This window comes from Fundulus heteroclitus, chromosome 13 (genome assembly GCF_011125445.2).
Source record: "Fundulus heteroclitus isolate FHET01 chromosome 13, MU-UCD_Fhet_4.1, whole genome shotgun sequence".
NCBI classification, from domain to species: Eukaryota; Metazoa; Chordata; class Actinopteri; order Cyprinodontiformes; family Fundulidae; genus Fundulus; species Fundulus heteroclitus.
In genome coordinates this window covers 12,803,384-12,828,583 of record NC_046373.1, presented here as the reverse complement: position 1 = coordinate 12,828,583, position 25,200 = coordinate 12,803,384, and the positions used below count along the sequence as shown (strand labels likewise).

Below are 25,200 nucleotides of genomic sequence, written 5' to 3'. Positions count from 1 at the left end.
AACATATATACAAATGTATCTTTATATATGCAACTACAAAGAACATCAAACCCAAGAATAGAAAAAAAAAAGAATAATAACAATAAAATAAATAAATAATAAATTAAAAAAATAAAAAGGGATATATTATATATTATATTGTATTATATTATTTTATATTATATTGCGCGTGTGGAAACCGGCGTAAGTAAAACGTTACTGAGTCTGCGCACTGCCACTCACCCGTTGTCCATGACGTAATTGACGTTCTCTGTCACAATCCAGGAAGTGGGTCGGTGGCCGTTGTTTGTGTTCCTGACTCGAGATTTCTGCGCCTGTTTGTTTGCTCGCTGAAAGCCTCCAGGGGCCGAAATGGCGACGTTTATTTCTGTCCCGTTGAAAAAGTCGTCCGAGGTGGACCTCGTGAAGCCGCTGTCGAAGTTCGTCACCGCCTCGTATCCAGCGGGCGAGGAGCAGTCCGAGTACCTCCGAGCCGTGGAGGAGTTGAACAAGCTCCGCAAGAGCGCGCTGGGAAGGCCGCTCGACAAGCACGACAGCTCCCTGGAAATCCTCCTGAGGTAAAAACTCACTTAGAAGCGGGACGGCGACCTTTAATTCAAGTAAAAAGCTAACAGGGACACTGTTACATTTATCTTTTTTAAGTTAGCTCAGTTGCCGCACCCAGAGAGGTTAGCTTGTAGCTGCTAACAACGGAGCTAAAAAGCTAAGATTTATTAGATTTATTGACACTTGTTAAATCCCGTTGAGTGGCTAATAGACGCGTTTCAGTTTAAGTAAACTAGTTGACATTTACGAAGTCTAGTTATCCGTGTTATTCCTCCAGGTTGTCATGGTTTTAGATGCTCTGCTAGGAGAACTTTGTGCTTCATGTGTTTCGCCCGCATGAAACACAAACATTTAATGTAAAACAACAACAACAACAGCAACAAAACAGCATACAGTAAGCTAAACACACAGCGAGTGTAAACAAAACACAAACTCCAGCCTTCATCATTCGGCTTAGTCATTGCCTGGTCAGCATCCCCAGCCAGGCAATGAATTATTAAAGAGAATTTAAAATAAAATAAACTAGTCCGCCTTTATTTATGGGGCAGTTTTCACACACAATGGGGGCAACACAAAGTGCCTCTTACAATATGGAACAGAAGACAATAAAAAGAACAACTAAAAAATAAATAAGGTAGATGGGAGCACTCATTGGGGGTAAAATAAAACAAATAGAAATGTAAAGAACTATGTAGTTGACAGATGTAGTGTTGTTTTGAAGGACTGAGGAGACAGAGTTATGCTAATGATGATGACAAAGCACTAGAAATCCAACATAAGATTGGAAATAAATCAGGATCTGAATAGGATTTATAATCCAGTGGTCTCAAACTCCAGTTGTTTAAGCTTTGGTCTCTTTCACACTGGCGACTTTTAGATGTGCTGCTTTCTCCATGCGCAGAAATAAATGGCCAAACTGCCTCAGTAGCGTGCGGCCAAGCTCTGCAGAGCTCAGTGAGCTAATATTAGAGCGGGGCGTGTTGAAGCGTAGAGGCATCTAGACGTTGCAGGACACGCCGGCCCTCGAGGACTGGAGTTTAAGTCCTCTGTTCTGCCTAAAGAAAAATAAAATCTACATTTCATTCAAAACAACTGGTTAAGGTTCATTCATCCCAGTAAAGTAACAACAAAACCGGACAATGCTACAGAAATAATATTAAACTTGTAGGTCGAAGGGACGACGAAGATTATTAACTCGGTCTGGAATTTCAATTAGCGATGACAATAAAAGTCAGATGAGTTTCTATTGTTGGGCTTTCAGCTAAGGCACATATGTGATTGTACGGCTATGCGCCGGGAGCACCAAACAGAAAGTCCACTCCCTTCACTGTTCCTGTCAGCCGGGTATGATTAACAAAATGCCGCTTTGCATAAAGGAACTGTACAGTACACGCGTTTCACCTCAGCTTCAACAAAGTTGCTCTGTCCTCTCCATTTCCGCCACCAGGTTGACATTAGCTGAAGTTTACTTGTATTTAATGGCTGATCCCTCATAGTAATGATTGCATCCTGTGTCTTCCTGTTTGAAAACCCTTACTGAATATTAACCAACGGTTCATTTTTATCTAAGGTACAAAGAGACTTTGCCCTTTTTAGTCCTTGTTCTGTTTTTAGGACTTAAAGCCCAGGCTGCTGGGATATATGTTGGTGCCACTATCTTAACACCCCCCTCAACCTTAAAAAAAAAATCCTTAAGTTTCTGTGTAAAAATATCTTTTCCCAGAGTGTTTATTTATAGCTACCATCTGGGCGGGCTCAAATAGTGAAGCAGTGCAGAACAATTGCTCACCTGTGGTCATGTGATCTCTGTCAAACTACCTGTGACGACTTGATTTATGGCTTCTGGGACTTTAGATCTGTTTCAGTCGGCTTGAATTAAAGATGTGTCTTTATACTGAACAAGGAGTCGTTGACCTGAAGCGACTCCCCTGATGGTTAAACATGATTTTGATTAGCGGGGAGAATTAGATGCTCACATCAGGCTCGTCCTCCTGACTAATACCACGTCCTTCTTTACTTTAGCCTGATAGATTTGTCTTTTTTTTTCTTTTGGCCTTTGTTTTACGGAAAACTTTTAACATTTTAGACGAAAAAAACGTGTTTTCATACGATTTAAAATCATATGGTAATAAAAGAATGACAAGAATATTTCCATTTGTGCACCATGGCACCTTTATTCACATTTACCTGTTTTTTTTTGTTGTTTTTTATCAGACTAAACAAAAGTGTCAAAGTACATGCTTTGATTGATGTGCTTATTGACCTAAAATGGTGGGGTTTCGTTATTTTGATGCATATCTTGAATGGAGAAAAGAAAATCACGGTTCAGAGCCAGTCCAGGGGAGGTCGGGCCTTTTCCAATCACTAACTTAACCGATCGGTGCGTCTCTAGTGAGGAAGGCCGTCCGTTCATCGCCTATCTGTGTCTGTAACTCTAGCCCAGTTAACATGAAATAGTCATTAAATCACTTCTAAAAAAAGAAGGTATCTTTAATGTGTTTTGATTTAAGTGTAGCTTTTGTCTTAATTCTGTTTTTTTTTGTAATATACTGAGTTATATCAGCAGCTCAGTTGAGGCTAACGCGTCTGCGGTGAATCGGCTGGTTGTTGTCGCTCCTCGGGCCTCAGCGGGTGCCAGGTAGTCAAAGCGACGGTCCTTTTTCATTCGGCCTGACTCGCAGCTTAGTGTTACCACGGTGACCAGTGTTTGCACGGCACATTTTCTCCCTTTAGTTCAGCCAGGAGGCGCGCCTCGTCTCAGCTTTCCTCCATGAGCACACAGCTGAGTCCCGGTGTGTTTGTGCTGGAAACAAACCCTATGCTGGTTCTACTTAGAAAGTCTTGTTTTGTGTGTGTGTGTGTGTGTGTGTGTGTGTACTCTTTTTAAGAAATGAATGGTCAAAGAGCCAGTCATAGGGGATTTCCTGTCTTATGGTAAAAATACACGGCTGACGTCACGCCAAAGGTATAATGAGGTCACAAGCGGCTGACGTTGTGTGTTTACTCGCCTGCCTTTCTGCTATTTTTTTCTCCTGAGTCATTGTGAGATTCCTGACAGCGCAGCACTTCCTCAAACCACAGATCTGCAGTTACGTCACATCTGTCGCTGCCACTGAACTGAAAAAGGCATTTTCCTCTATTTTAATGTAGCACAGACAACATAAGAGGTGGGGTATTTACTACAATGTTTCTGAAGACGACCGTGGGAAGAATCAAATAAATCTAGGTTTTATGGAAATTGCACTTGCACTTAGTAATTCAGAAACAATGGGATGTGATCTTTGTAAAACTCTGCAGCGAGCCAAAGCACTGTCTTGATTTCTGCTTTTCCTGTTTGTCCGCAGATACTACGATCAACTGTGTGCTATTGAAGCTAAGTTCCCCTTCTCCGAAAACCAGGTAATTGATTTGAGCAGCACATATGACTCTGGATTAAACGGTCCATTAAACGCAGAGGGGCTTGAACACAAAGCGTGCTTCTGTCTCCGCAGCTCTGCCTAACGTTCACATGGAAGGATGCCTTTGATAAAGGATCCCTGTTCGGTGGCTCCGTCAAGCTCTGTGAGTAATGCTTTATTAAACATAATCGTGTGAGAAAATAGCAGCCAATTAACATTCAGTTTCAGCCCTCTGGGCACATTTTGTTGTATTTTTCTGTATTTATTTAAGCTTTTGTCTGTTTCACACTGGCCTAAAAACTCCTCCGGTGATAAATGAAGATTTCTAATAAAGTATTTGGCCCGCTTTTAGTGTATTCAGAAACAGACTTGACAATATGTCATAGTTTACTTAATAATAGGCAAAAGTGTTTCATGCTTTATTATATGAATAGTTTCTGTTCTTTAAAAAGCTTCAAGGAATGTATCGAATCTCCTGTTTAAACTCGACTCACCGCTTATGTCCCAACATCTCTGTGTCATTTGAACCTTTTGTTCTCGCTAGTGAATTATTTAAGACTAGTTCAACGAGGCCTTCATGAATCTTTTCAGTGAACCTTAATCCATGCGGTCAAGATCAAACCGAGCAAAAACTCACTTTAGTTTGTTTCCATGCCGCCAATTCACAACACAAGTCATCTCAAAGCACGTTACAAAGTCCGTTCGGTCGGATCGTGAAGAGTTTTCCGTATCAGAAAAACCCAGCAGATTGTATCCAGAATGGTTTGCCGTAGTAAATGTCCGACCCACACAGACACGGGATTACTAATGAAGTAAATGACTCATGACATCAAATACAGTTACGGTGCGCTCACGGCGAATGCAAACACCGCGAATGGAGCTAGTCATTTACATGTCATCCATATGTAAAGGCGTGTTCAGGAACAAATTAACGGTCCGTGATGCCAGCGGTCCATTTCTAGAGATGCGAATAGAGCAGAGCGTAATAGGCGTGGTGGACGCCTCAATTTCACTCAAGTTCAACCATCTGAACTTTTCTGTCAATTTGCGTCGTGTTAGGAGCCTTCCTCTTTCATTAAGTGCAAAAATGTTTTTATATGTTTCATATTTAGTACAATTAGGCTATATTTCTATTGAGCAATTATGGATTTTCTGACTGCAGACGCCTGTAGTTCGCTGCAGTGTCAGAGCAAATTGTCGGCGAGAGAGAAGCTAAATGTAAAGCGAACAAGGTGAAAAATCTGCCTTGTTGGCGTCCGGTGTGATCGTACCTTTTAGTATTGGTTTCAGATTGAGAAATTAATGTATCTTATTCATAATGAATATATGCAAAGTCATGATCTTTGCTCTGACGGTGAAAAAAAAAGGGGCTTCATGAGTTATTTGTTTTTTTGCAGCTTTGGCCAGTTTGGGCTACGAGAAGACATGCGTGTTGTTCAACTGCGCAGCTCTGGCCAGTCAGATCGCCGCAGAGCAGAACATCGACAACGACGAGTGTCTCAAAGCTGCTGCTAAATACTACCAGGTGAGTCTAGATTTCTACAGCAGGCTCGGCCTTTGTTCAGTTTTGTATTTGGGGATGCTTGTACTTAATTATAACTCATTTAGAGTAAAGGAAGAATATTGTTGGACCCCTGTTCAGATAACATGCATCCTGGCTGACCAGGATGATGGGATATCAGACTAACAACCATTCAGAACTGGTATTAAACCTGGATCAAGTAGATTGATGTTTTCTGTAACATCAGTCAACTACGTTAATATTCAGCCTGTGTGAGATTTATCCAAGTCATATTTTTCTGTATTTTCTTTTTTGGTAATATCCACCAAATCCTTTACAAGTCCTCCTGTGTAGCTCAGTGGAAATGGAGCCTCATGTGGGACTTTTCAAAACCCACTACCATCAGCAGACAGACATTTTAACCCATAAAGAAGCGGCAGTAGAACCTCTGATGGCTTGCCTGCACATCTTTAAGTTTATTTCAGGGGAGGCCAACTTCAGGCCCTAAACATCTTGCATGTTTTAGCTTTCTCCCCACTGCAATACAGATGATTTGTCTTGCTGAATTACTCCCTCAGCGTATCATCAGGTTCTCTCGGAGTGTGCTGGTGAACTATTCATTCGATACGGGGGGTGTTGGACCAGGGAACCATGTTCTAGAGCTCAAAAAGCAGTAATAATAATAAAAATCAACTAATCTGTGCATTTAACATCTTTGTTTTGTGTTTTTTTTTTTTTTTTACTGAGGAGACTTCCAACTGCTGTTTTTAGATATATTTCCGATGAGTGAGTTATGCCATTTGATTCAGCGTAACTGCAGCAAAATCTCTCACATTCTCACAAACAGGTTGCATAAAAATTGCTTCCTTCAAACCTAGCTTTGAGTCTTCTTCCCTCACAATGACATGCAAACAGCTGACAGTGCCACCCAGTGGTACTTATGTGTGTTGCACTCACCAATGGGGGGGGGGGAAAAGTAACATTTTCGTGAAATAAGTGTATTTATCCCTGATTTAAGCAGGCAACTTTAAATGATATGCCAATGGAATAAGACTTTGTACTTAAAATAGGAACAGCTCCTCTCCATCATCTTATTTCAAGTGCAGTATATCCAAATATGTCAAAATACTAATTTCATTGTTATATAATCTTATTTATCTGCTCAAATCAAGTACAACGTTTTACTTACTTTTAGTTGCTTTGTTGCAGTGCATATTATTGCATTCTCATCCAGCTTGGTCATCAAGGCAGATCAGATCAAGCTGAAAAGTTGACTATGCCATTGGCAGCTGATGTTTGGTTGTTGTATGTTAACTCTTCTGGGCATTACTAACATTTCTGACGATACTCAGACCAACTGAGTAGATGTTTGCGCTACAGGTAGTTGTAATTTAAAACCTAAATCTGACCTCTGTCTTCTTCCAGTTGGCCAGTGGAGCGTTTGGTCACATCAAGGACACAGTGCTCTCTGCACTGAACAGAGAGCCCACCATGGATATCTGTCCTGAGACTGTAGGAACTCTGAGCACCATCATGTTGGCCCAAGCCCAGGAGGTCTTCTTCCTCAAAGCCACCTCAGGTACGCTGCAGCGGTTTATCACCTAGTCAGCTTTTGATTTTTGCTGCTGTCGAATGTTTGCTTCCTATATTTTTTTTAGGTACCCCATAAATAAATAAACCCCCTCCTTCTCCATTTTGGGTTAAAGCTCAGGCTAGCTGGGGTTCTAAATACCTCTGAATCTAACGAGTATTACCCTGTTTAGAGTTCCTGTGAGACCTTTTCAGCTAGATAAGTAGGACATGACCGGTCTACTAACCACCTCCGTCCTAGGACCACACCCTGTTTCAGTGGACAGGTTAGACAACCTAGCCTTAGGCCACCTATTTCCTGACCACCACCCTAGTTAGCGATGGCTTCTACTTTTATACAACGGCACTTGTTACCGGACCGGTCAATTTTTAGAAACTTAAAAGTCCCTACACTGCAAAAAGGAACTAAAAGTAAGTGAAACTTTCTTGAAATTAGTATATTTTTCTTTGATTTTAGGAGCTAAACAAGATTATTCGCCAATTGAATGAGTATCTTTACCCCTAAAATAAGAATTAAATATACTGCACTTGAAATAAGATCATAGAGATGAATTGCTCTTATTTTAAGTGCAAAAATCTTATTACATTGGCAAATAGTCATATTCATCTGCTCTTATCAAGGAAAAATACACTGATTTCAAGAAAATTTCACTTAATTATAGTTTACTTTTTCCAGTGTAAGGGTGTTGTTTAAAGTTTTGGCTATAGGCAACCTTTCAAGACCTCCTAAATAATTTAAGAAATATGCACCGAGTCTGTTTTGCAACCACCGAAGAACTCAAATAACTGGCTCAATAATTGAATGTCCACAACTTTTAATAAAATTTTATATGCTTCTTTAATTATTATGCGTTAGCAGGGAATTAGTTACACTTTTAGATGTGCATCACGCTTCTTTACTAAGAGCAGCAAACTTTTAAAGGCTCTAATTACGCAGCACTGCATTTTGTTGTCTCAAGTACACTGCAAAAAGAGAACTAAAAATAAGTAAAATTTTCTTGAAATGAATGTATTTACCCTTTATTTGAGCAGGTAAATAAGATTATTTGCCAATGGAATGGGTATTTCTACCCCTAACATAAGATAATTAGATATACTGCACTTGAAATAAGATGATGGAGATGAATTGTTCTTATTTTAAGTGCTAAAATCTTCTTCTATTGGCAAATAGTCTTATTTACCTGCTCAAATCAAGAGCAAATACATTAATTTCAAGACAATTTTACTTGTTTTTAGTTGTATTTTTGCAGTGTGCTGTTTTGATCCAGGCCGCAAACATTTTCTGCCCCGATTCTGTCTGCAAAGTTACTAGTTAGTTAGACGGTTGTTTAAAACTGTTTTGTGCATTACATCATGGAGTAAGCCCTCATTTAAAAAAATAAATAAATAAATCTGTAATCTGCTGAGTTGGCTTTTATCTGTATACGAGTTTTTGCTCTGTAATGGGACAATACCAGTTAAAAACAGCCAGAGAATCCTAATTATTGTACAGTAGGGTTAATCTAAAGCCTGTATATTAGTATAAGTGTCTATTTCAGTTCTTCTTTGACTCTAAAAGTGTTTTATTTTACCCAACAGACAGGATGAAAGATGCTGTGATTGCAAAGCTGGCCAATCAGGCTGCAGATTTCTACGGCGAAGCCTTCAAGCAGTGCCAGTACAAAGACAACCTTCCAAAGGTAAGTAACCAAAACAAGCACAGAGTAACACGGTGTGACCGCGGCGCTCAGCGTGACGAGGACACACACACACACGCCGGGCTCTTTACGGCGTGGTTTTGTGTGTCAGACTTTCCTGGTATATGTGAGACGGGTTGTGGGACTGTTCTAGCCTCTCTGTTCTCATTGGTCCTTTTTCATCTCATCTTCACCGTCATTGGTTAGTTGTAACTGAACCACATCAGAGCTCCTTTCCTTCTAGCTGATTTCTCACCTTCAGATCTTAAGCAGCTGAAAAAAACACTTCCTCTCAGATTCTGTGAAACAGGCAAATCTTCATGTTTCAAGCTTTTATTTTCAAAGTCCAGCAAGATACAAAGCTGTTATTTTAAGGTTTTTCAGTTTTAGTCACAAATTTGCCTGATTCTTATTTATTTATTATAATTAGACTTGCTGTTAAATTATTAACTGGTGGCACAGAGGATGGTCATTTAAATAAACAGTTTTATATTTGTATTTTTATTGAAGTGTCGTTTGTCAGAAAATTTTTCTGCTTCAAGTTTGCAAGACTAAATCTTTAAAAAAAGATTAGTGGGCTCTGGGTCTTGTCTTCGAGTTACGGACTACTGGAAGATGCATAGAGAATACTTATTTTGAGATTTATATAACTATTTGGACATGGCATGAGCCATTATTAAATCTTTATTGGGCTGGGCAACATTGACCAAAACTAATATCTTGATATTTTTAGGCTGAATGCCAATATACAACATTTATCTCTATCTTTTTCTTTTTCATAAAGTAATTCATAACATAATACTGCTTACCCAGGACTAAACATGCAGAGGCAGCATTTAGTTCCTATGCTCCATTGATCTGGAACAAACTTCCAGAAAACTGTAAAAGTGCTGAAGTTATTTTAAATCAAGATTAAAAACACATTTGTTTAGGATTGCCTGACTGTTTTAAATTGTTTTACTGAAACATCACTAGTTTACGTTTCTAGTCCAACTGTTTTAATTATTTGCTTTTAGTTTCCATTTTTCCATGTTTTGTTTTGTTTCAATTCTACATTTTATTCCAACTTGCTCTTATTCTGTTTTTACTTTCCTATGTTTTAATCATGTAAAGCACTTTGCGTTGCCCTTGTACTGAAATGTGCTACACAAATAAATTTGCCTTGCCCTGCCTAATTATAAAAAGGCACCTCTGAATCAAAGCTTTATTCCAAAAGAATCAGAGATTTTTTTTAATAAGCTTAAAAACATCAACGGTGCATGGTGCTCTGCACAAGTGATGGGTACGCTGTTTTTTTTTTTTTTTTTACAAACAGCTGAAAATATACATAAAACTAGAATTACAGCACAACATCTCAATATAAAAAATATAGTCTCAAGTCTTTTGGAATATTGCAGTATCTTTTTGAAATTGATATATTTCCCAACCCTAATTCTTACAGTATGATAGCCTTGAGTAACGTAATAAAGTAACATAATGGGTTTTATGTTTGCTTATTTAGTGCTTATCCCTTTACAGACTAACACAGTTAACACAAGCTGATATTATTTGGCTGGTAGTGCCTCCAGTCACTCATTGTTCACCAGCTGTAGTTTAAAAAAATGCTCCTTTAGTTTCAGACATGCCCGTTTCTCCCTGCCACTAGAAACATGTCTAAACAGCTGAATTTGCCTTTCTTGTTAATAAGGAAACAGGCATAGCGGCCATCTTTCATGAAGCTGACCGAAAACTTGCAGCAATATGTGGAGGAGGGGTATATGTGGAATAATACTCGACAAGGTGTCCATTATCAGAAATTATCAGACGTTTGGTTCCGTGTTGTCCATTAATTTCTGATATTGGCATTTTCCCGCTTAAACCCTGGTCACTTACGAAATAAATGAATATTAAATCAATTAACACATTTTTTCACAGCTAAAATCTAGAACAATCTCTCGTTGTGTGTTGCTGTTACCGGCTAACATTTGAGCCAGCGCAATAATTTAGCACAATCAGGCCATTTTGACCAAAACTTATTTATAGGTGTCCTACTTTTTTAACGGACACCCTGCAGCCAATCAGAATGGAGTATTCACCCAGTCTGTGGTATAAGTTGCCGTTTAATGACTTTCTTCTCTCCCTGCCACCGTCAAAACACACGAGGGAGGGGAAGAGCTACAAAAAGCTCGCACATCATCATGTGCTGCACTCACTTATATCTGATTGAAATGAACCCATTAAAAGGGGATGGCAGTCATTTTTCACAGAAGGTTGGCAAACTGTGATGATTTTATACCAGCTCCTGCCAAATGCTGACAATTTTATCTGGCTTGCTGCTAATTGTTAACTAGCTAACATTTATAAAGACCTTGGAGCTATAAGAAAATGAAAACTAACTTGGATAAAATCATTTATTTGATGCATAAAGCAGAGATGATTGTGTTTCACTTTGTGTTGCTTTGACTCTTAAAAGAAAAGATTCGATCCAATTTTTACTAAAAGTGATAGCCAGGAGGCCGCGGCTGAAAGGCTTTTATAACACAAACACGCAGAGCTGTCGGGTGTCTCTCTGAGGTGTAGCAGCTTTTGCTGGAAGGTTAAACACTCATGGCCTCTTCTGTTTTTCTTTCCCGTTGTCTTTTTTTTTTTTTTTTCTTCCTGCATCCCTCGTGCTGGTGGCGGCTCTCGTTGTCTGTCTGTGTGCGTGTGTGTGTGTGTGTGTGTGTGTGTGTGTGTGTCCGTGTCGTGCTGTGCCATGTTCTGCACACCCCTCGCTGCTCGTGCCTACTTGTGATTTGGCTGTCGTGATGCCGTTTGTGATTTGACCGTGCTCGTTTCCCTCCTTTTGGTTTGCCTTGCCGTCACGCACGTGTGCGTATGTGTGTGTGTGTGTGTGCATATTTGTGTTTGTGTGCCTGCGTGTGTTGCTCTGTGGTTGCCTCTCCCTGGTCAGTATTTTTATTTTCAGGAAGTGCTGCCGGTGCTGGCGGCCAAGCACTGCATCATGCAGGCCAACGCCGAGCTGCACCAGAGCATCCTTGCCAAGCAGAAGAAGCGCTTTGGAGAGGAGATTGCTCGTCTGCAGGTAAACCTTATTTCCCTAAGCTTGCCGTTAGGATGTTAAAGCCCACACTGCAAAAACGCAACTAAAAATAACTAAAATCTTCTTGAAATCAGTTCATTTATCCTTGATTTGAGCAGGAAAATAAGATGATCTGCCAACGGAATAAGATTAATGCACTTAAAATAGGAACAACTCATCTCCATTATCTTATTTCAAGTGCAGCATATCTAATTATCTTATTTTAGGGGTCAAAATACTCATCCCATTGGCAGATAATCTTATTTACCTGCTCAAATCAAGGACAAACGCACTCATTTCAAGAATTTCGTATTTATTTTTAGTTGTGTTTTTTCAGTGCACAACAACGAGGAAACTATGAGAAACGAAGTTCTTGTGATATTAATCGATTGTCTAATACTGCAGCATGCAGCCGAGCTGGTGAAGACTGTTGCGTCTCGCTATGACGAGTACGTGAGCGTGAAGGAACTGACTGACAAGATCAACCGGGCCCTCACCGCAGCCAAGAAAGACAATGACTTCATCTACCACGACCGGGTGCCCGAGGTCAAAGACCTGGAGCCTATCGGCAAGGCAGCCCTCGTCAAAGCTACTGCTGTCACACCTCCACTCAGCCAGAAGTTCACAGGTACCATTAAACCCCCCCGCATGTAGAAACTTTCATCAGTGTTTCAGTAGATCACTACAAGGCTGGATCCGCAAGTGATCAATAACAATTCACTGCAAAAACAGATCTAAAAATAAGTAAAATGTTCTTAGAGTTAGTGTATTTATCCTTGATTTGAGCAGGTGAATAAGATTATCTGCCAATGGAATGAGTATTTTGACCCCTAAAATAAGATAATTAGACATCCTGCTCTTGAAATAAGACGATGGAGATGAGTTGTTCCTATTTTAAGTGCAAAAACATTTTACTTATTTTAAGTTCTGTTTTTGCAGTGAAATAATAGGAAATCGAACCCGAACCACCACTAGTTACACATCCGAAACTCTCAGTCACTTTCAGATCATTGTTGTGCAATAAAAGCACAACTAGGGTCTCCCCTTTTTTATACACGATACGAGTCAATTCACTGAGATCACAGGTTGTATCTGATACTTTCATGTCACACTGAGCTGGGACTGCAGAACCAAAAGGAGGGTGGCATAAGACATTTGTCTGGGACTTTTCCTAAATCAGGCTGAGCTCTGTGTCGCTGTCCAAATATATAAGCAAAGTTGTTGTGCACCATCCTCAGCGAGTTATATGCATCAGATTCAGCCTAATATTTAGCATATTTCCCAGCTCAGATGGACAGTAGATGATCAACTTGTGACTCTGCTCTGTTTGCACCTGCAGACATATTCTAATGCCTTTACTTTGTCCCACTGCACCACATTCACCCATATTACCCTGAACAGTTTATAGTTGCTACTGGTTTGTGGCTGTCGTCCAAAGTCGATTGAGGGAATATTACGTCACCCTCCACTCCATGTTGGGACCTTTAGAGATGATGAAGCAAAAATAGCTAATAGTTAGTCAGCAACTAACTATTAGCTGTTTATGTCACTGAAGTTTATTTTAATATTTTAATTTATTTTAAGTGGCCTAATATTCTTATGACATATAAAAGTAGCGTTAAACTTGAGAATACAAAACTTAAAACAATAGATGTTTACATTTTGTCAGTTTTACCAAAAACACAATCTTTGTACTTAATTATTTGACTATTCTGGGCTGTTATAGAAGTCTTGTTAAAATATACTAGTTAGGTATATATGATATAAAAGCAACCTGTTTAAAATCTGCTTGTGAACTATTATTTAGACTCTTTTCTGATATTTCTAAATATACTGAGTGAAGAAAATAATCGACCAAGAATCATTATCATCAATTGTTGATGGGAAGTTGTTAAACTAAGGTTATGAGGAAGCACAGGAAGTATAAGATTAAATCATTATAAAACTAAATTGTATGCATACAAATAACAATAAATCTACACAATTAATTAAAACACAATTCTAAAATATGTCTAGTATGGTACAATAAAATTAGAATATAAAACTTCTTAACTATGACTGGTGACAATATCAATTAATAATTAGTAGTACATATGCAGTAAGGTCCAACAATGTTTTTTAATTTAACACCGTCTGTCCTCAGGTCTGCAGTAGGTGAGCTCCTTAATCGGAAAATAACTTTTTTTGCTTTTTTCTCATTTTGGGTACAAGCAGAAGACGGGCCTGAAGGGTCTAATAAAAACAAACCTGATAAATCGCTTGACTAAGACCATTTATAGATTATAAAATATTTTAAAAAAATCTGTAAACATGGGTTAAAATCTTTTATTAACAATTTTCCCCAGACATTTTGGAAAAAAAAAACTATATTTATGCGCTGAAAATGGTCCAAAAATGTCTTCAGAGTGGTCGATTAATTCTGAACCCTCTTTGTTTTATCGAATACTTCTCTACAATATGCTTAGTAATGCCTTTGTGTGAACGTTTGCTCTTCAGATCTATTTGAGAAGATGGTTCCCATGGCCGTGCAGCAGTCCATGGGCATTTACGGTCAGAGAAAGGCCGACACGGTGAACAGACTGGTGGGAACCATGAGGGAGGCCACCAATCTCTGCAACGGGTACGCTCACGCTTTTCTCCACCAGGCGCTCTGCATTCACTCCTGCAGAGCACCACTGATGTTTGTAAGCTTATTTAAAAATTCATGCCACAATGAGGCAGCGGGTAGTAATAATAATGCGGATAAAAGCTTCTCAGTTTGTGCGCTGAGATGATCTTCAGAAGCTTTCAGCAGTTTGTCTCATCCTAACAAGTGATCGTCTTTGACTCTGTCAGCGTGTTGGCCTCTCTGAACCTGCCTGCCGCCCTGGAGGATCTGTCCGGAGACTCCATCCCACAATCCATTGCTGAGAAGTCCAGATCGATCGTGGAGCAGGGAGGGCTGCAGAACATCGAGAAACTCATCAGAGATCTGCCGGAGCTGTTGACTCGCAACAGAGAGATCCTGGACGAGGTCAGTGGACGACAGCGCTCTTCACTCCAGTCCCAGATCTGCTACTGAGAGTAAAGAGACTTTTAGGAACTACAGGCTTCAGGACAGCATGTTCGCCATATGGCTTTGCTTTCTTGACAAAGCAGCCTGTGAATGTAATTCTCTTTAATAGCTGGCTTGGACTGCGTGAAATGTTTCTGCCAAGGCTGCCTGAAAAGCAAATTAATACCAAAAACTCAGAATCATTGCGAATGGCGAGAATCCCGGATCACAATTTAATCCACTGATCTTTGGGCCAAGGACTATCAGTCTTATCATCTCCAGCCAGGATGTTCTTAACATCTCGCTGACAGACAATTAAACAGATGGGAGGAACACACACAAAAAAAAAAACACATTTCTGCTTCCAGGTTTATAGTCGAAGCACAAAGAGACAAACTTAAAAGTAAAAACACCATTATTATTTTTTATTCTTTGAAACGGAGTCTGCATTGTTTAATTTATAATATAATGGACAGGGAAACTGACGCAGAACTTTATAGTTTTTACATTTTTAACAAAAAGCATCTCTGGCTCCTGCACATCTTTGAAAAGCCATTTAATTTAGTTTTTTTTGTATTTTTAGGTCTGAGTAGATGTAGAAAGAAATAAACTCTATTAAGGAAAAGTTCACGTTTTTAGATCCTTTCTATTAAATGATGAAAATCAGATTTTAAATTATAAGTTACTAACCTAAAAGAGTGGTTCTCTCACATTTATTTATAGGGACGCAGCTTCCATAATATCAGCTTTTGTTCATTTTCCACAAAAAGCTGCAAGTTGACTTTCTTTTAAATAATCTGCTTTGTTTATTTGGGTTTTCCTTCCAGACTAAGAATAATGACCCAGCGATGTTTTGTCATAGATCTTTTTGTAGATGGTTTAAATTTGCCTGTTTTAGTTCAGTCTGATGGAGATGCAGCACTAAATCTGCTCCCCTACAGAATTTATTATTTTCAGTAGCAGCTGAGATTGCAGCCCCTACACTACTTTGCAAAAGTATTTACATTTTGTCACGTTAGTCTAAACCTTCATTTTATTGGGATTTTATGGGATGCACAGCTACACAAATGGATGCGTAATAATAATAAAATAGGAGGGAGGGAGAATGACACTTGTTGTTTTTAATTTTCTCCAAATTAAATCAGGAAAGTGTTACTTGCATTAGTTCCTTTTTACTTTGATCCCTCTGAATAAAACGCAGTTTAATGCCTTCAGAAGGACCTAACCACCTGTGTGTAATGTAATCTCAGCATAAATGCAGCTGTCCTGTGAAGGCATCAGAGATTTGTTGGAAAACATTAGTGACAGCAGATGAAGGAACCAAGCCAGGGATGGGCTGGGGTTGAAATTCAGCCCGGGAGCTTGAGTTTAAAGAGGACTTTCATCTGATGGATGCAAGTGGAAGCCTACTTTTGACAGGAATACTTTTTAGTTTATAAAAGTTCACTAAACAAACAGCTAATCGTAAAGATCAAAGAAAAATATTGAGGCGCAAAAACCAAAGCTACATCCTGAAATACAACCTAGACCTGAAATTAAGACCAATTACCAACCCAGCTCTGGGTATCTTCGGGTATCTTCCAGCAACTCCCTATGGAGTAAGTTGTGAAGATGTTTAGAGCAAAGTTAGGGTATAGAATAATATCGTCAGGAGAAAAAAAGTTAATAAAGTAAGAGCACGGCACAACTGCAAACATTTCAAAACATGACCGTCTAGATCAGGGATGGGCAACTGGCGGCCCGGGGGCCGCACACGGCCCTCGTCATCACTCAGTGCGGCCCGCGAATAGATCAATAATAATGTAATAATGATAAAAAATAAAAATGTAATTATACTTTTGACCGATAGGGGGCCGTACCCAAACAATAGCGGGCATGGGCCGCTTTGCAACAGCAAGGAAGAAAGTCAAGAGCCCTGGCCACTAGCAGTGGAATAAAGGGAATACTTGACGAGAAAGTCACATTTTTCAGACAAAATGGGAAGAAGTATGGACATGGGGAATTTTTTTTTCTTGGTCTCTTGTCATTCACACACAACATAAACCGTGAGAGCCGACGTAAGTTTTGAAACTGCAAAGATTTGTCTTAAGCAGAAGATCAAATGTGCAGCACCACGTTCACAGACCAGTGTGATGCATTCGTGAGCGTCAGAAAGCTATGGTGCATTCAGGAGCATGGGACATTAGATTTTTTCAGAATAAAAAGCTAACAGATGTGCATAATCAAAAAGTAACAGAAATACAATTATAGAGCATTCAGTATTGTAAGAAAGCCCACACTGTTTCTGGATAAACACATTATTGTTTGAGTTAAGTTCTGTGCCGTTTTATGCCTCTTTCCTTGTAAATTTGAAATGACCCATGCTCCTGAATGCATTGATATGGAGGAGTTTAAATTCCTTTTTTACAATTTTGTTTTTAAAGCAAACGGTTTGTCTTTTGCTTAAGGACATATTAAAATGCATTTATATGCAGAAAATAGTTATATGTTGGTGCAGTAAACATACAGATATAAATTCATCTAAAATTTGTTCTTATTGAGAATAATTTGTAGCGTCTTTCATATCCAATTATTTGAAGTGCGTGGTCATGTGGCCCTTCAATGGTCGTGCTGAAAAAAATGTGGCCCTCTTTATCATAGAAGTTGCCCATCCCTGGTCTAGATCATGGGTGTCAAACTCATTTCTATGTTTGAGCCACTTTGGCATCAGGATGTCATTAATAGGGCTGGCTGCACGTGTATAGATGATACTTTTGATTTCATCATTTAATTTCATAGAAATATAAAAACAAAATGCACAGTAACATTAAAGTAGCACCCTTAGGCCCAGTTTATCTGCAAGAAAAAGTTGATATTAGGGTGAGTTACACTTTAAACTCATCATTCTGCATCACTTTTACTCTTTTTGGACATTTCTGAGTTATTATAATATGTTGTGGGGAAACTGGCGTCTAGTGGCATGATGCCGTTACTTCACACTTAAAAAAAAAACAATATTCGCTGCAGGAGGCAAAGTTTTAGCCACCTTATACACTTTAAAAATATGCCTCTACTTTATGACATGATACGGCTTTTTTTACTCTTGAGGGCCGGATAAATTGCCTTGACGGGCCTTGAGTTTGACACCTGTGGTCTAGATAAAGTGATAGGCTGGGCAAAGGAGAGCATGGTAACTGTGGAGGAGCTGCAGAGATCCACAGCTCAGGTGGGAGAATGTTTTCTGTGACATTCATAAGATGAAAGTCATTATTAAAGAAAGACATTAGAAGTTCAATGAATGGGAAATCATTGAACACACCATTCCCCTTTGCTGCCCAGCGCCATGCTGTGGAGATGCTTTTCTTCTGGACAGCGACAGGAAAGCCAGTAAAAAAAAAAAAGCCAGGAAATGGAGCTAAATCCAGGACGGTGCTTGAAGAAAACCTTCTAGGGGCAATAAAAGCCTTCAGGCTGGGATGGAGGCTCGCCTAAACATGCAGCCAGTCACCATAAAACGTCTTTCTTTACAATAAGCCTCTGTGTCTTGGTTCATTGCATCAAATTCTTATTAATTACACCAAAGTTTGTGTTTTTTAAGGTAGCAAAATGTCGGGCATTAATGCATTTTTTTTGCAAGCCACGCATCCAGACGGTAAATGTTATATTTATGTTTTACGTTGAATGATCTGTTTCGTTTTTCTCCGTTAGTCTTTGAAAATGCTGGATGACGAAGAGACGACAGACAACGAGCTGAGAAGCAAGTTCAACCAGCGCTGGAACCGAACCCCGTCTGGAGATCTGTACAAGCCCCTTCGTGCAGGTACGCCCCGCCGTTTGCCAAGTTTTCTCTTCTTTTATTTACGACCATTTTTTCCTCTCGTGCGTCTTATCGCCTCCCCTCCTTCATCTCTCCTCTCCCTCCCCAGAGGGCACCAACTTCCGCAACGTCCTGGACAAGGCAGTGCAGGCCGACCAGGTGGTGAGGGACCGCTACAACGCCCAGTGCGACATGATCGCCCTGCTGTGTAAACCCGAGAGCGAGCTCAGCGCCGCCATCCCCTCGGCCAACCCGACCAGGACCCTGCAAGGCAGCGAGGTCTGTGTGGCGTCCTCACATCAGACGATGCAAAACATCCGTTCTTATTATCCTGGGTAGTTTTCAGGCACTTTCTGTGAGGACCCAGAGGACACTGTGTGCTTTATGGCCCTTGCCGACCCATTTTTCATATCGTTTGCTGACTTTGCATTGTGTGTCGCTCGCTGGGGAGCTTAAACAACTTAGCAAGCAGAACTGGGGAAAAGGAAGAAGTGTGCATCTCTCCAGCTACAATCTTGTCCTGCTTAAGGGGGGAAAAGAACAAGGTGTTACGAGAAGTCGCCCTAACAGAGGTGGCTGGATGGAGATTGATAAAGCTGTCCTCCTCGGCAGGTGGTGAACGTGCTGCGCTCCCTGTTGGTCCAGCTGGAAGAGCTGAAGAAGGAGAGGGAGACCCTGGAGGGGGAGATCAAGGCCGTGACGTTCGATATGTCCACCACCTTCCTGAGGGCGCTGGCCCAGGACGGCGCCATAAACGAGGAGCAGCTGTCGCTCGCCCAGCTCGACGACTCCTACGGGAGCTACAACCAGAAGGTGTCGGCCAGCATCACCAAGCAGGAGGAGCTGCTGGGTCAAGTTCAGGTACGACGAGGATGTTGCTTTTGCTTCAGGGACGCCTGTCTGCGTCGTTCTCTCGTCTTCCTGCTGGGATCTCTGATACAAAACAAAAAACACTACATGTAGGCAGTAAAACTGTTAATGCGGCGTACTCTGCAGGAATGTACCTGTGTATCTAGATTGACAGACCTGGTTGTCTCTGTTCTGAACCCAGACGGCCCACCAGGAGTTCAGCAGCCTGAAGCAGTCCAACAACGAGGCCAACCAGAGGGAGGAGGTCCTAAAGAAGCTGGCTTCTGCTCACGACAGCTACGTGGAGATCTGCAACAACCTGCGCGAAGGCACCAAGGTACTCGGCTGCAGTGATTGCTTACCTAATCAGAAACCTTAGCAGTTTTTTTTTTTTTCCCTTTTCTCTAAACCGGGTCGTTTATTTTCGTCCCGCTGTTTGTTTCCTCAGTTCTACAACGACTTGACGGAGATCCTGGTCAAGTTCCAGAACAAGTGCAGCGACATCGTTTTTGCCCGCAAGACGGAGCGCGACGAGCTGCTCAAGTACGTGCTGGCTGGTGATTTACATGACTGGGTTGTGTTGGAGCTGAGAGAGAAAGAAAAGAAAGCATGAGCAGGAACTGGCTGTCAGACTCGTGCTTTTTTTAAACTTACAGCAAACCCGACCTTAAATCTGGCAATGTGAGACTTTGAGTCATCTTTTAAAATGTGCCCGAATGACCAAACCCACAGGTAATTTAGCGACACCCTGAAAAAACCTGGAAGTATGTTCCAGGTCTAGATAAGAAAAGGAGAATTGGGAACAAGTTTCTCTATTCCATTGTACTTGTATCTGTTTCAGTCTCTGGTTTTAGTGCCTGTTCAAAAAAAATAAGTACAACCCTCCAGTGAGCTGCATTTAAAATGCTGTTTTATTCAGTTGCTCTTCCTTCTTAATCACACTTGTATTTACATAGATTTAAAAATGACAAAAGCATTAAAAACATACTTATATTATCTGGGCAACTTACAATTAGACACATGGACCACTAAAGGCAAAACAAAGCTGGCTCCACTACTGGCAGCCAGTAAGAAGGCCATCACAAGGAAATGGCTGAAACCAAATCCACCCACTATCAACGAATGGGTTGAAATTGTTTACCAGATTTATGTTATGGAAAGGATCTCTTTTTTTCCCTCCCAATTGAAATAGGAACATTTTATAAGATCTGGATCAAATGGACTGAGTATGTAAAACCAATTAGATCCGACTTCACTTGATTGTTCTTGTGAAAAATGTGTCTTGCCCTCTTATGTCTTTGTGGTTATCATTACTTGAGGTGGTGCAATTCCCATTATTGTTCGATTCTGTTTATTTTTGTTATCGTTTATAACTAAGTTAGTGAAATTCGGCACAAATACCAGAAAGGCAACATGGATAAAATTTACTTGGACTTTATGTTTATATCCTCAGATACAATCTTAAATGGGTAAAGCCATCATTACTGAATGTGATGGAAATCTGTCTTTCTAAATAAAAATATTTATATATATATATATATATATATATATATATATATATATATATATATATATATATATATATATATCTCATGTAAAGTTATGGTGAGCTTGACCTCTTGTAGTTCAATGGTCACAGTACCAATGAAGTAGCTCTCAGTTTCATAAAATGTTGGTGATCGCTGTTTTAGCGGTTCAATAATTACAGCCTGAAATTGAAATATCTCCCACAATAAACTTTGCATTTATACTTGGCTAAATATGACCGAGAACTTGATTCTGGAGAATTATGTTTCTGTTTTTTTTTCATATGAAAATGTTTGGGTACCCTGTTATGATGATGCATCTCAGTGAAAGTCATGAAGGAGACGCCGCTTGTGCAGATCGTAACGTTTTATTTGTTGCTTCAGGGAGCTGCAGCAGAGCATCGCTCGAGAGCCCAGCGCTCCATCCTTTAATGTCCCCGCCTACCAGACCACTCCTGCGGCCCCGGCCCCGGGCCCGACCCCTGCTCCCAGAACGGTCTTTGTGAGCACTCACAGGCTGAGAATTAAATACATCTTTAATTTATGGTCAGTATCACCCTTATGGTCTAATTCCTCTGTTTGTTTTTTTTACTTTCAGGTCCAACCACCTCAACAAGCCCAACAGCAGCCCCAGCAGAAACCTCAGCCTCCTTCCAGGCCACCTCCGCCCAGCTTCACCCCTCAGGCAGCCTCTGCCACCCCCACCAGCCCAGCAGCACCCACCGGCCCTCCTACGGGCCCTCCTGCTAACAACCCTCTACCCGTGGCACCACCCTCACAGGCACAGGGACCGCCCTACCCCACCTACCAAGGCTACCAAGGGTGAGTTTTAATTCTCAACGTGAGAACACTTAAAATCAGCCTGATAATCGTGTCTTTGCACGTAGATGTCAGACTTCAGTTGGTTAACAATTTGCCAAACTCTTAAATATAATAAGGCGTGTTAACAAATCAAAGAAAAATGCAACTCACCATAAGGCCCACTCCATAATTTAACTTTTTCACTGTGCAACAACTCGTACGTACGTTTAAGGCCGCCTCTCCTAGATGTTCACAGCAAAGGTCTGTAGTGAGATCCCCTAAAACTCAAAAGACTTTCCACAGTTTTCTAGTTTCTGCCATTTTAAAAAGTTTAACTTATTGAATCGACTTCCTCTCAATGTCAAACAGATGTCAGAACCACAAACCTTTATGTATTTATTTAAAAAAAAAAGTAAAATACAAAGCAACTGGACTTGTTTTCCGTAGTTAAAGACGTTTCGCTTCCTCTGCAGGAAACTTTCTCAATTGAAAAAAGTCTGGAGTTTTATGTATTTAAATTGGATTTAATGTGATAGACCAACACTAAGCAGTGCATATTTTAAAGGGATAGATCATACTGAGTTTTTAAAATTGCAAATAAAAAGCTGTGGAATTAAATGCTATTTTACGCTGATGCCCCTAGTGCCTTCAGAAGTCTCCTAACTAGTAAACAGTGGTGTTACCATGTAGGGAAAAGATGCTGTGGTCAGATCAAACCAAAGCTGAACCTGTTGGCCTACATGTCGAAGGTAATGGTGCACATCACCCTGAGCAGCCCGGGGGTGGACGCATCATGCTAACAGGGATATTTCTCTTCAACATGGACACTGGAGCTGGTCACACGGGCTAGAGGGATTTTGCTGAATGGACATAACGTTTCAGGTCCTGTTTACACGACGACATTTTTCGTGTTAATTGGTAGAGACATTAACGGTGTAATTTCCTGCCACGCCACTAGTAGGCGGCATGTTCTTTAAAACTCGGCAGAATGCAAAATCCTGCGGTTTAAAAAAAGGCGCCGGCACTAAATAAATGTTCAGAACGACAGCGATTCAAAGGCCTTAATACACCCAAGACGAAGTTCAGCTGTTGCTTCAGGTGACTTTGACCTCGTCGGCACCCGTTATGCTGAGAGCGTTCGCATTAATTTCCACCGATTGTGCTCATGATTGTTTTTCCTGTGTCGGCAGCAGAGACTCAGACGTTTTTAAATCGTTCCATATGGCCTTTTTAAATCGTGACGTTGTGGGGAAATGCAACCAGACGTTTCTATCTTAACCTAAAAACCGTTGTCGTGTGCACAGGGCCTTAAAACTGTTTTAAAGGTTATTAAAGGCGTACTATGCAACATTTTTCAGTTAATTAATGTGTTCCATACCGTTTTTGGATGATTAAATGAGTCATTTCAGGTCGAACAAAGGTTTTCTCGGCCGCCCTGGTGGTCTGTGGGGGAAATACCGTACTTGCAATGCTTTACGGTAGAACTCCATGTGTTTTTGCCCTGCCATTCACTATATGCACGCGCGAAAGCAACAACAAAGAACCGCGCGTTAACGTCAAATAAACATGCAAGCATATCGAGTTTTTTTAATTATTATTATTATTATTATTATTTATTTATTTATTTTTTATGTTGGCGAGGCGATAGCGTGAGTTTGGTGAGGCGGCCACCTCGCCAAGATAGCGCTGCGGGAAGCTTGATGTTCATACTTTCACTGTGTTAGTCATTGTTTGTACTGCTGTTTTTTCCAATTTTCGTTGCGTTTGCCTGTCTGCTAAGCTCAAAACAACCGCGCCTGGCTTGATGGAGAAACCAGAACAGCTGAGCATCTTTATGACAGTGCACTTTTACTTTCACCCTCTGGGGGGAGCCTCGCTGGAAAATCAACCCCGGTTGCATAGTATACCTTTAATACTGTTGCAAGGCCCAGTAAAGTCATGTCAACCTAAAAGCTGAATCTCCTTTTTTTGAATGCAGGATTTAAAACAATGTTTTCGGTTCTGAATGGCTGCAGTTTGTAGACATTTTCCCCAACGCCTCTCACCTCGTCTCGTCTTTTGTCCCTGCAGATTCTACCAGATGCCCATGGGCTACAACCCATACGCTTACGGTCAGTACAACATGCCCTTCATGCCCTACCAGGGAGCCCCAGGGCAGGGAGGATACCCAGGAGCGCCCCCAGCAGGACAGCCCTACCCTGGCTACCCCCAGCAGCAGCCCCCCCAGCAGCAGCCCTACTACCCCCAACAATAACTCTGCTCTACATCCCCTCATTCCTCTTTTCACGTGTTAACACCAAATAAAAAAAACATCCTCAGCAATAACACTTCATTTCAATCATCCCTCTTCTTCTTAAACATTAGGTTTTTTTTCTCTCTCACCAACACAGCGGCTGTAGGACAGGACCTCAGAGCTGCTTTGCACTTTTTTCAAAAAAAAAAAAAAAAAAAATCCTTTACTTTACATTACCCCTACATCTAAAAAAACAAAAACCTTTTGTTTAATTTAGCCTTTCCTCTTCAGTTGTTGAACAGCACTTTTCCTAAACTAGTTCATCTTTCCCCAGTCCACTAATCCCTGCCATTTGGCACCATGAGGTTATTGTTGTGTTTTTTTTTTATTATTTTTATTTTTTCTTCTCTTTTCTAACAGTTTTGTTGAGTGTTTAATTTAAACTCTAACCAGTTCCCTCTGACACGCGACTCCTTGAATGAGCTGGACTGCTGTACAAACACTCGTGGATGAAACCTCTTCCATTTCCCCGGTTTGGAGGCTTGTTCTTTGTTGTCTGGGCGAGTGGCCGTTTCCTTAGTCACTCCCCTCGCCCAGTTAATCAAACTTCAACGCTTCTCTATCGGCTATAATCCTATTTTTGTAACGAATACTGATGCCGCACTCGTGTATAAAAAAACAAGAGGGGGCCCTGTAGGTTTTTCTATTGTAGGTGATGACGGATTACTTCTCTGTTTTCTATCTCGTTGTCCAGGGAACGTGGGTTTATTTCTGTGTTACAATCAGAGGCTGTACAAGTAGGAGAAATGATGATGATTATTATATGAATATATATATATATATATATATATATAAATAAATAAGACTGTATGTGATTAACCAAAATATCTGTGTGCTGCCCTCTCATGCTTTTGTTTTTATTTTTATTCCTCGGCTCTATAATGTGATTAAAAAAAGAGAGATGACAAGCAGTCGGCGGTTTGTGTGTATCTTTACCTTTTTTTTGTGTTTATTTATGTATTTATGAGATGCGACACTCATCAGGAGTTTACGTGCAATCTGATCTGGGATTTTAGCTATTTTAAATATTTTTAGTTTAGGGGGGAACGATAAACCAACACATCTTCAATTACCTTTTAAATAAGAGAATATTCTGTACAAGGTTGAATTTATTGAGGATTTCTCTTAT

General features: G+C 40.4%; 1 protein-coding gene across 3 annotated transcripts; it reads left to right on the top strand.

Moving 5' to 3' along the window:
* The first annotated feature begins 242 nt into the window (after window positions 1-242).
* Window positions 243-24,982, top strand: LOC105925447 (programmed cell death 6 interacting protein). Of its 3 annotated transcripts, none has more exons than XM_012861322.3 (18): window positions 243-557; window positions 3,891-3,945; window positions 4,038-4,107; window positions 5,342-5,469; window positions 6,871-7,024; window positions 8,614-8,714; window positions 11,659-11,775; window positions 12,178-12,400; window positions 14,269-14,392; window positions 14,608-14,785; window positions 18,494-18,605; window positions 18,712-18,881; window positions 19,215-19,463; window positions 19,654-19,788; window positions 19,900-19,994; window positions 21,362-21,479; window positions 21,576-21,799; window positions 23,849-24,982. In XM_012861322.3, the coding sequence occupies exons 1-18, from the start codon at window positions 352-354 to the stop codon at window positions 24,030-24,032; spliced, it is 2,643 nt and encodes an 880-aa protein (XP_012716776.2). In that variant the 5' UTR covers window positions 243-351; the 3' UTR covers window positions 24,033-24,982. The 3 variants fall into 3 exon arrangements, with proteins under 3 accessions (XP_012716776.2, XP_012716768.2, XP_012716758.2); XM_012861314.3 differs by having other exon boundaries at window positions 11,644-11,775; window positions 21,362-21,473; XM_012861304.3 differs by having other exon boundaries at window positions 11,644-11,775.
* Window positions 24,983-25,200: the final 218 nt, after the last annotated feature.

Excerpts from the sequence above, each read along its gene's own strand:
- LOC105925447 (XM_012861304.3), top strand. The coding sequence starts at position 352 with ATGGCGACGTTTATTTCTGTCCCGTTGAAAAAGTCGTCCGAGGTGGAC. Across the intron at positions 558-3,890 it reads TCCCTGGAAATCCTCCTGAG|ATACTACGATCAACTGTGTG; the intron begins GTAAAAACTCAC and ends GTTTGTCCGCAG. Across the intron at positions 14,786-18,493 it reads ACAGAGAGATCCTGGACGAG|TCTTTGAAAATGCTGGATGA; the intron begins GTCAGTGGACGA and ends TTTCTCCGTTAG.